Genomic DNA, 11,641 nt, shown 5'->3' with positions numbered 1-11,641 from the left:
TTAATGAGGCATAAAGCAGGTTTAGTGAATGCAAATATACAGGACGTCTTTCTTTGGAGGGACAGGATGAATGTATTTGACTGCACATTACCATCAAACCTACTGGTTTTCTTGAATCGAAAGGCTCCTGTGAACGGGATATGTGATTTTGCCCATGCAAATAAAGGGGCTACAGGTCTCTTTTGGAAATCCTCATCACCACCATCATGCCAAAAAAATAAATAAATAAAAATAAATAAAGTGCAAGAATATTTACTAAAGTTGCCATGTACAGTAAATAAATTAATTAAGGGTTTAAAGGGATTGTTCACCTCAAAATAAAAATTCTGTCATTCAAACTTTTAGCTTGTGTATCATTTGTGCCCCCCCCCCATACAATAAAATTGAATGGTTACTAAGGCTGCCATTCTGCTTAACATTTCCCTTTGTTTTCCATTGAAGAAAGAAAGTAATACAGGTTTGGAACAACGTGGGGGTAAATGACAGAATTTTATTTTCTGGGTGAGCTATCCTTTTAAGGAGTACAGGTTGAGATGATTAGTACTCTGCTACTAAATGATGCACAAGCTAAATGTTTTACAAATACACCCAATAATCATTCTTTCTTCCTCTATACCAAAATGCTTATATTAATTATAATGACATAAGAATGACATCATTATTTACAATTTTCACATTTTTCTTATAATTTTTTACATCTCTTATCATTTCATTTTTACTAGCATACTGTAAGAAGCATTAGTAGTATTAGTAGTAGTATCACTTGCTTTGTCAAGGAAGTCTTTGTTCAGAGCATAAATGCTCCAAATCTATATTTGTTTATATTGAAGATAGTGAAAAAACATCAGATAAATGCCAAGAATCCTAAAAAGAGACATTTATCTTATGTTGACTCACAGTCATAGTCCTCAGACTTCACTCAAGAGTCTGCTTTACTTTTTTTAAACAGACTGGCAATTCCTTTCCGAAACACAGACTGAGAGAATCCAAAACACAGTACATTTCCCAAGCCAGACACAGAGGAGAATGCCATTGTGATGTATCTGCTGGGATCAACAGTTTCAAAAAGGTTTGAGATGTAGAGCAGAGCAACTGCTACAGTCCATATGGTGCTGGGCAGGAACAGGGCAGCCTGTACCATGCCTGTTACAGTGACCCTAATTTGGCTCTTCCGTTGGGGTTGGGAGAATGATTCACAGCTCTGTCCCATTGCTTTCATATGTCCACGTAGATAAACAAAGGTTTTGCCCCAAGAGATTGATAATGTGACCATTGGACAGGTGCAATATAACAAATACAAAGCATTGGACACCAGAAATAAAAAATGTTCTTTTTCCTTGACTGTTGCTGCTGTTGTTGTGTTTAGTTTATTTATGGTTGAATTGATCATGGGAGTCTCAGTCAACAAAAATGTGATTGCTCCCATAGACACAGAAAATAGGAGTATTACCTGATTCAGAGTGAAGCCGGCATACAGTACAACTCTGATATTCTTCTTAATACAGACTAAGATGGGGAGATGCTGTGGAACAATTGACATGTAGTAGAAAATGCTGATCCAAGCGTTGCATGAAAAGTTGCCACAAAAGGTTGCATAAATCAAAGCTCTAGTTATGGTTTGAAGCCAAAAAGGTGGCGGAACATAAGCAATAACAATGGTCACCGCAATGACAAGTTGTTGAAATGTTGAATTGCATAACAAAACAATAAACAAGAGCCGCAGTGGGTAACGAAGTGTCACTCCAGTAACTGGTCGCATGAGGCAAAAAAAGAAGAGGATGTTGCAAATAATGGCTGTGATGCAAACGGGAGTGCAGATTACAGCGTATAGCCATGGCTCCATCTCGGTAATTGCTTCTAATCAGTTGTGTTTACTGGGTATCAGTGAAGTCCTTCATATGTCTTGCCCTTACGGACCCAGCCTGGCTTATATTATGACAACACAAATAAGTTATATAAGGCCAAAGTAAAATATATTGGTAAATTAAATGTGCCTTGACGGCCAACCAAATTCTCACCTGGATTAAGAGAGAATGATTCACAACCAAGTGTTATGTAATCAGTCTAATTGCATATATGATCTGTTGTGATGAAATATAATTGCTTATGCTGATAGAAAATATTTAATTATTCAGACCTTGTCTTAAAATTGTTTTCCACAGATACCAAAGGATATGGCAGCAGAGTACGTCTCCAAAATGTCTTCTGATATGTATATGAGTTACCTTGTGATCTTATAACAAAATGTTAAATGAATAGTGTGGTGATGGGGGCGTGGCCGTGCGACATCTGTGGAGAGCTAGGACGAGAGAGTGAGTGCAGTAAGGGTTGGCACCAGTGGGAAATCACCTCTAACAGCTGTTTTGTGTTTGCAGTGACAGAAGAGAGTAATTTAAAGGGCGATCTAGACCACCGGAGGAGAGAGAGAGCCGAGCCTGCACTTGTGTGTGTGGGGGGGCATTATTTGTGTGTGCTGAAAAGCATTGGAGTAAGAGAAAGAAAAGATACCTTTTGAGTTTGATTCACTGTCTCCCACTTCCACAGTGGTGCCGAAACCCAGGAAGGAGGAAGGATATGCTGCCATGATGTCCTCGCCGCTGGAACATGTCTTCAAGTCCCTCGCCAGCATCCACCAAGCACAACACCAGGCCCTCATGGAGCTACAAATGGAGCAGGAGAAGCGCTTCGAGGTGCTCCTCCAGGCCCAAACGGAGGACCAGCGGGTGTTGCGGAGCTTGCTGCCACAGGAGGGGGCTTCAGCCATAACCCCAGCAGCAGCACGACCCTATGTAATGCTCACGAAGACCGCATGACGACCCGGAAGCCTTCCTGGAGCTCTTCGAGCACACAGCCAGAGCCCTGAAGTGGTTGTGATCACAGTGGGCAGTCTATCTGCTACCGCTGCTGTCTGGGGAAGCCCAACTCATGGCACAACAACTTCCGGTGACCAACCTCCTGGGGTATTCCGATTTGAAGAAAGCCATCCTGCAACAGGTCGGCTGCAGCCTGGAACAGCACCGCCAGCGGATCCGCACACTGACGCTGAGCTAGGTCGGCTGCCAGTTTGCCTTTGCACAACAGCTCCGCGACGCCTGCCAGTGGTGGTTGCTGGCTGAGGAGGACGACGCCGATGACATCATCAACATCATGGTGCTGGAGCAGTTTGTCTCCTGGCTGCCGAAGGGGATGGCGGAGTGGGTCCCATGCCACTGTCCGAGGTGATTCAGCTGGCTGAGGATTATATAGTGGTGAATCTAGGGGACGGTGAGCCATTTTCTCTCTCTCTCTCTCTCTCTCTCCCCCTCTTTCTCCCTTTCAGGGACAAAAGCATAGTGTAGAGGCTGCGGTTAGTCCCCGCCTCACCCATCCACTAATCTTGGGTACAAATTGGCCAGCATTTACTGCTTTATTGAGGGAAATCTGTGTGGATGGGTCCTGTAAAAAGTGTCTCGGTGTGTGGTTTGCGATGCAGTTGCTGGAGAGGCGGAGCCAGGGCCATCAACATCAGCTCCGCATCGGGTTTATGTAAGGGTGAGGGAAGTGTCGGCTTCCCAAGCCCTTAGAGGATTCCCTGCAGGGGATTTCCCTCTGGAACAGATGCGAGACGAGATCCTTCGGTACGCCTTTGATCAAGTGAAAGTGATTGATGTTCACCGTCTCCAGCCAGACATTGCACTTGCATATCTGTATTTTTCAATGATCAAGGATCAGTTGTATCGAGTGACACAGGATGCTCAGACAAAGGAAAATACAACCGAACTCTTAGTACAGAAGAGCCGTTGGGAAATTTTATTCCAGACGGCTCATAATAATCCGATGGTGGGTCATTTAGGGCAGGAAAAACACTGAACCATCTAATGGCCCGTTTCTATTGGCCGGGCATTCACGGGATGTTCACAGATGGTGTGTGGCATGCTGAAAATGTCAGCTGGTGAATCCGCTGGCCACACCAAGTGCGCCATTGCACCCCCTTCCCTTGATCGAGGTCCACTTAGAATGAATTGGCATGGACCTCATCGGGCCATTAGAGCGGATGGCACATGGGCGTCGCTTTGTTTTGATTCTGGTGGACTACGCCACCGGATATCCAGAAGCAGTGCCTCTGTGCAACATCTCAGCACGTAGTGTTGCAGAAGCACTCTTCAGTATAATCTCCAAAGAGTGGGGATTACGAAAGAAATCCTTACTGATCAGGGCACAACGTTTATGTCATGTACACTATGCTCAAATTAAATGTTTGAACTATTCAAATTATTGGGGATTAAGTCGATTCGGACCAGCGTTTACCACCCCCAAACAGACGGCTCAATCGAACGATTTAATCAGATACTAAATTATATGATTCGTAAGTTTGTGCACGAAGATGCTCGAAATTGGGATAAGTGGTTCGAGCCCCTATTATTTGCAGTACAAGAGGTCCTGCAAGCCTCTGCGGGGTTCTCCCATTCAAATTATTGTATGAGTGTCGACAACGCGGCATGCTCAACGTTCTACAGGAAAACTGGGAGGAGGGACCTTCAAACAGCAAAAACTAAATTCGATACATTCTTGACCTGAGAGCAAAACTCCACACACTGGGGCAATTAACATAGGACAATTTGCTCCAAGCTCAAGAACATCAAAGCCGGCTGTTTAATAGGGGTACTCGGCTATAGAAATGTACTCCCCACATCGAGCTCTAAATTACTCACCAAGTGGCAAGGAACCTTTGAGGTCACCCGGCGAGTCAGGGAAATAGATTATGAGGTTAAATGAACAGATAGAGGCAGAGCATGTCAGATTTACCACCTCAATCTATTAAAACCATGGAGAAAGGCGATCCCTGTAACATTGGCAACGGTGGTTCCGGAGAGGAAGGAGCTCAGACAGGTGGACTTGAAAGCCACCGATTGAGTCACCCCGGTTACTTGCGGAGACCACCTCTCACCTTCACAAGTCACAGAGGTTGCCAGGTTGCAAGAAGAATTCTCCTCTGTGTTCTTGCCTCTTCCTGGTCATACAAATCTCATAGAGCACCATATCAAAATGACCCCAGGGGTAGTGGTATGCAGTCATCCCTACCGATTACCTGAGACAAAAAAAGTGGTTCGGGACGAATTAAAGGCCATGCTAGAAATGGGGGTAATAGAAGAATCCCACAGTGACTGGGCCAGCCCAGTGGTGTTGGTTCAGAAGAGTGACGGTTCGGTCCGGTTCTGTGTAGATTATAGAAATGCGGTGTCTAATTTGATGCATACCCGATGCCTCGGATTGATGAGCTATTATCGTAGGTTTGTGCCTAATTATTCAACCATCACCAACCCGCTGACTGATCTGATGAAAAAAGGGGCACCAGATCCGGTCCAGTGGACGAAGCCGTGTCCGCAGGCGTTCATGCAAGTTAAAGCTACACTTTACGGCAAGCCGTTATTGCGTTCTTCTGACTTCTCTCTCCCTTTTATCTTGCAAATGGATGCATCGGACAGGGGGTTGGGAGCACTACTGTCCCAGATGGTGGAGGGGGAGGAACGCCCCATGCTGTACATTAGTCACAAGCTCTCGATGAGAGAGACTAAGTACAGCACAACCGAGAAAGAGTGTTTGGCCATCAAGTGGGTGGTCCTCACCCACCGGTACTATCTGTTGGGGCATGCTCACCCTCTGTTCAGACCACACCCCGCTCGAGTGGCTCCATCGCATGAAGGATACCAATGCGCAGATCACCCATTGGTATCTAGATCTCCAGCCTTTTAAGTTTGAGGTGGTCCACAGGTCGGGGCATAGATGGCTGTTGCATATTTCCTCTCCAGAAATGGGGGGGGGGGGGAAGAGTAAGTGACAGGCCAGATGGCTCCCCGGGCTGAGTCAAGCGATGGGGCTATGTGGTGTTGGGGGCGTGGCCAAGCGACTTCTGTGGAGAGCGAGGCCGAGAGTGAGTGTGGTAAGGGTTGGCACCAGTGCTATTATAGTTAACGAAAAACTAAAACAAAAACTAACTGAAATCATTTTTGTTAACTAAATAAAAATAAAAACTCAAATTATTGGAAAAAACTGAAGCTAAATTAAAATACTTTTTCATAACTAAATTAAAATAAACATTATGTTGAATTCATTTTAGTTTTATTTTTTGACATAATATGTTGAATATGGGCAAAGTGGGAACATTTTGGAATTTTTTCTTTTCTTGACACTTTGAATTGTGATCAAAATGACACATAACCTAATTATACATTGAAGAAAGCTTAGGATGTCTTCTGCCTTAGTCAAAAGCAAAAATTAAGAAATATTCAATAAGAAGAACCTTTGAAGATCCTACTGGTAAAGTGGGACAGAGGGAAAATATTTCTCTAGAATACACAATGATCATCATGATGGCGCCACGGATGACTGCCTCGGTGTGGAGCTCCTCAGATCTTTTGTTGTTTTTGTTTGTTTGTCCTGTGTTTAGTAATCTTTTTCCAGTCATTTTTAACAGAGACGAACTGCTGAACATTTGACAGCATGTACCAGACAATCTTTTCCCGGTTTTCGAATATTCAGACGTTTTGCTAGACATTTTAGTTGGAGACGCAGGTGAGGGAGACGAGCCTGTGTGCTGGTCAAACTCCATCGGCATGGATTTCGAACAGCGCTGCCAAGTATTCACTTAGTGAATCTCTGCTCTTTTCCTAACAAAACGGACAAACTACATCTCACCCACACAAACAAGGACTTTTCAACCTCTGCTGCCTTATGCTTCACAAAAACCTGGCTGAGTGTAGCCATTCCGGACAGCGCATTACATCTGCCGGGCTTCCAGCTGTTCAGAAAGGATCGCATCACGGAGTTAACGGGGAAAATGAGAGGCGGTGGAACATGCTTTTACATCAATGAAATTTGGTGTACAGATGTAACAATGTTAAAGAGGATGTGCTGTCCTAATTTGGAAGCGCTCTTTATTAACTGTAAGCCTTTCTATTCACCGCAGGAGTTTTCCTTGTTTATTCTGGTGAGTGTGTATATCGCGCCAAACACGTGTTTGAATGCTGCGCTGCAACAGCTGGCTGATCAAATCACAGACACGGAACAAAAATACCTGGACTCAGTTATTATTATTCTTGGGGATTTTAACAAAGCAAATCTCACACGTGAACTGCCCAAATACAAACAGCACATCACATGCCCCACCAGAGACAGGAACATACTGGATCATTGTTACACAACAATAAAGGATGCATATCGCTCTGTCCCTAGAGCAGATTTGGGACTCTCTGATCACTGTCTGGTTCATCTTCTTCTAACCTACAGCCAGAAATTAAAATCAACCAAGCCAGTAGTAAGGACTGTAAAGCGATGGACCAATGAAGCAGAGCGGGAACAACAAGCCTGCTTCGACTGCACGGATTGGAGTGTTTCTGAGGCTGCAGCCACAGACCTGGACAAGTTCACAGATACTGTTACATCTTATATCAGTTTCTGTGAGGATATGTGCATTCCTACTAGGACTTATTTAAAGTTCAACAATGACAAATCTTGGTTTACAGCAGAGCTCAGGCAGCTTCATCAGGCCAAAGAGGATGTTTACAGGGATGGGGATAAAGTCTTGTACAATCAGGCCGGGAACACACTGAACAGGGAAATCAGAGTGGCTAAAATAAGATACTCTGAGAAGCTGAAAAACAAGTTTTCAGCTAACGACCCTGCATCAGTGTGGAGTGTCATGAAACGACTCACAAATTACAGGACTCCTACCCCCAACCCTGTAGGGAACCAACAACTGGCTGACGACCTGAATGTGTTCTACTGCAGATTTGAAAGGCCCAAGCTCTCACCCCACACCCACTCTGACCTTCACTTCACACAAACACCAACACCTCCTGCTACTCAACCTGCACTTAAGATCTGTGAAGACGATGTGAGCCGCATCTTTCGGAAACAAAAGACAAGGAAGGCTTCAGGCCCAGATGGCGTCTCACCAGCGTGTCTTCGATCCTGCGCTAACCAGCTGGCCCCCATCTTCACACAGATCTTCAATAGATCACCGGAGCAGTGTGAAGTCCCATGCTGCTTCAAACGCTCAATCATTATTCCTGTCCCAAAGAAACCAAAAATCACAGGACTTAATGACTACAGACCTGTCGCCCTGAAGTCTGTGGTCATGAAACCATTTGAGAGACTGGTGTTGGCCCACCTGAAGAACATCACTGGACCCTTTCTAGATCCCCTTCAATTTGCTTATCGAGTAAACAGGTCTGTGGATGATGCAGTCAAAGGCTGTAAAAATCACTCTGGACCCCACTCACCCTGCCCACTACCTTTTTGAACTGTTGCCTTCTGGCTGACGCCTCAGAGCTCTGAGCACCAGAACCGTCAGGCACAGGAAAAAAATGTTTTCCCTCAGGCTGTCCATCTCATGAACAGTTAAATTGCCCCATTGAGCAATAAGTATGAGCAATACAGTTTATTCTTTCTTATATTTATCCAACACATCCAACCTCTTCTGCCATTTCATTCCTCTGAAAAAAAAACAAAAAAACATTTGCACTGTACATAACAGATAACAGATTTGTATTAGATTGCACTACGTATGTGTATGTGTGTATGTATGTATGTGTGTGTCTGTGTATGTGTGTGTCTGTACATATGTGCAGTTTTATTTTTTATTATTATCTATTGTTTTTGTATTGTTTTACACTGGAAGCTCCTGTCACCAAGACAAATTCCTTGTATGTGTAAGCATACTTGGCAATAAATCTGATTCTGATTCTGATTCTGATATATATATATATATATATATATATATATATGAAATTAATTGTTATATTTTCTTCTGCACTTTCACATCATAACATTCAGTTAACTTTTACTTGTTTATAAATGTAACTAGATTTACCTAAAATTTTCTGTCATTTTCTTTACCATTGCTTTTCCACCTGTGGTCATGAAATCAGCTCTGCCACACATCCCAAAGTAAAATAATCAATTTTAAACCTCAAAAAGATAAAGGGATAGTTGACCCAAAAATGTTAACTCTCTTATCATTTATTCACCCTCATGCCATCCCAGATGTATATGACTTTCTTTCTTCAGCTGAACACAAATTAAGATTTTTAGAAGAATATTTCAGAAAGTCATATATTTGGGATGTCATGAAATACATATGGATACAATGTGGATCAAGCTTAAATGTCTTTTGTCACTTTGCCCATATTCACCCTATATTATAAATATTGCAACATTTACAATCCATATTAAACATGAAAATACCACTAGATAGACGTAACACAAGACTGCCCAGAGAAACGTAATGTTAAACTTTTTAAATGATACCAGTTAACGTTCAGATTTGGCAGCCATAAAAAATATTAAAACTGAAATAAAAACTAACTAAACTGAGACTAAAAAACACTGAGAAAACAAAAACTAAACTAAAACAAACAGACAAACTGTGAAAACTAACAAAAACTAAACTAAACTGTAATGAAAAATTGAATATAAAATATAAATTAAATCTAAATTAAAAATCCAAAACTATAATAACACTGGTTGGCACCTGTTGGAAATCACCTCAAACAGCTGTTTTGTGTTTGCAGTGAGAGCGGAGAGTGATTTAAAGGGCAATTCAGACTGCCGGAGTAGAGAGAGAGCCGAGCCTGCTCTTGTGTGTGTGGAATTATTTGTGTGTGCTGAAAAGCATTTGAGTAAGAGAAATAAAAGATACCTTTTGAGTTTGATTTGCCATCTCCCGCTTCCTCCTTGAGAGAGTGAAAGAACCTTGTCACAAATAGTTCACCCAAAAATTAAAATTCTCCCATTTACTAAACCTAATGCCATCCCAGATGTGTATGACTTTCTTTCTTTAGCAGAACACAAACTGCTAAAGCTCAGTTGGTCCATACAATGCAAGTGAATGGTGACTAAAACTTTGAAGCTCAAAAAAGGAGTTACATTTTGGTCTGTTCTCACCCAAAACCGCTTAGATCTCTTCAGAAGACATGGATTAAACCACTGGAGTCCTATGGATTACTTTTATGCTGCCTTTATGTGCTTTTTGGAGCTTCAAAGTTTTAAGGTCACCACACACTTGCATAATATGGATCTTTAGAACTGAAAAATCTTTGTTTGTGTTCAGCAGAAGATAGAAAGTCATACTCATCTTGGATGGCATGAGGGTGAGTAAATTATGAGAATTAAAATTTTTGGGTGAACTATACCTTTGCTTGCTTCTACTGATCATTCTCATGCTTTTAAGGAATATTAACAAACCCTAACCATAAGTATTAAACTCAAAACTTGTTCAGCACAGTTTGTGCAATCAACATAATTTCTTATCTCCAAACATGCATCTTGTTGTAAACTGTGTTTCAACGCAATCAGACTACCTGGCGGATGAAAAAAACGGATGAGGACCCAAGCCATGGATGGGAGCCAAGCCATTTCTAGAGACCAGAATATCACAGAGGTTGGCTCTTTTGACTTCGGACATAAGAAACAACGGAACCACCACCAGGAACACCCTAGCAACCCCATCGCAACACCATGGAAACCACACACAGCAGTATCTGAGGTAGCAAGTTCCCTATCTGTTACTCACTCGACGTTGTGTCGATGTCGTGACACTAGGGGTCACTCTTGGGAGCCCGAGACACCTCTGGTCTTTGATAAAAGGCCAATGAAAATTGGTGAGTGGTATTTGCATGCCACTCCCCCGGACATACGGGTATAAAAGGAGCTGGTATGCAACCACTCATTCAGATTTTCTCTTCGGAGCCGAACGGTCATGCTCATTGAGCTGAATACTACGGTTCATTCACCTCTGCTGGATCTGACGGCGCATTTCAGCGGTTTCTCCCTCCTCTGCACTGGTGCACTGCAGAGAACGCCCCTGGGCGCTTCGGCAGAAAAACTAGAGAGTATATTTTCTGAAAGAGCTTTTTCCCCTCTAAAAGAGTATATATTTCTCTAAAAGAGCGGCACACATGGTCTTTTTAAAGATGCGACTTTTTAAAGATGCCTTTCCGATCGTGTGTTATTCCTGGTTGCGGTCGTTATCTCTCAACTTTGGATGGTCATGATCGCTGTCTTTCGTGTCTGGGCGACCCACATGGAGGCAGCTTTTCGATGGTTCATGTTCTCACTGCGAGAACATGACCATGGCAACGTTCCGGTCGCGGCTTGCTTTCGTAAGAAAGCAAGCCACCCCAGCGGCTTCCCGCCTCGGTCCTTCTACCTACGGGTATGAGGCCAGCGCGGCTAGCACTGGGGGCGATTTGGGGACCCCAATGGGATCGTCTCTGCTGGGTATCCCCCTGCAGACCTCCCATTCACCAGCATGCTCGTCTGCCCCAATTGGGCTTCTGGATGAGTTCACCGGCTCGTCTCACGGCGAGTCTGGCTTCTTGTTCGGAGCCCGCAAAGATGATGAGTTCTCGAGCGCAGCATCGGAGAGCGGGCTTGTCCAGTCGGACGCAGAAGCCTCAGCTGGGCTTCCCCCTTCGGGGACGATTGCCCAGTCACAGGCCGATGCCGAAATGATGGACATGCTTTCCCGGGCGGCCACGAGCGTCGGGTTAGAGTGGAACCCTCCACTCTCCCCTGAACCCTCATGAGCCAGTGGGCGATCCTCTGCTTGGAGACAGCGCTTCCTTTCCGCTCTCCACCAAAGCAGACAAAGAGCTGCTCA

General features: G+C 43.7%; 1 protein-coding gene across 1 annotated transcript; it reads right to left on the bottom strand.

The window, feature by feature from the left end:
* Positions 1-919: 919 nt before the first annotated feature.
* LOC127447999 (uncharacterized) lies at positions 920-1,843 on the bottom strand. The gene has a single exon (XM_051710282.1). The coding sequence runs from the start codon at positions 1,841-1,843 to the stop codon at positions 920-922; it is 924 nt and encodes a 307-aa protein (XP_051566242.1).
* Positions 1,844-11,641: the final 9,798 nt, after the last annotated feature.

The sequence above is a fragment of the Myxocyprinus asiaticus genome, chromosome 11, assembly GCF_019703515.2.
Source record: "Myxocyprinus asiaticus isolate MX2 ecotype Aquarium Trade chromosome 11, UBuf_Myxa_2, whole genome shotgun sequence".
NCBI classification, from domain to species: Eukaryota; Metazoa; Chordata; class Actinopteri; order Cypriniformes; family Catostomidae; genus Myxocyprinus; species Myxocyprinus asiaticus.
Note: the sequence above shows the minus strand (reverse complement) of the source record. Positions and strands in the feature narration are given on the sequence as shown.

Bases quoted from the DNA above. Each gene is read 5' to 3' on its own strand.
- LOC127447999 (XM_051710282.1), bottom strand. From the start codon at position 1,843: ATGGAGCCATGGCTATACGCTGTAATCTGCACTCCCGTTTGCATCACA.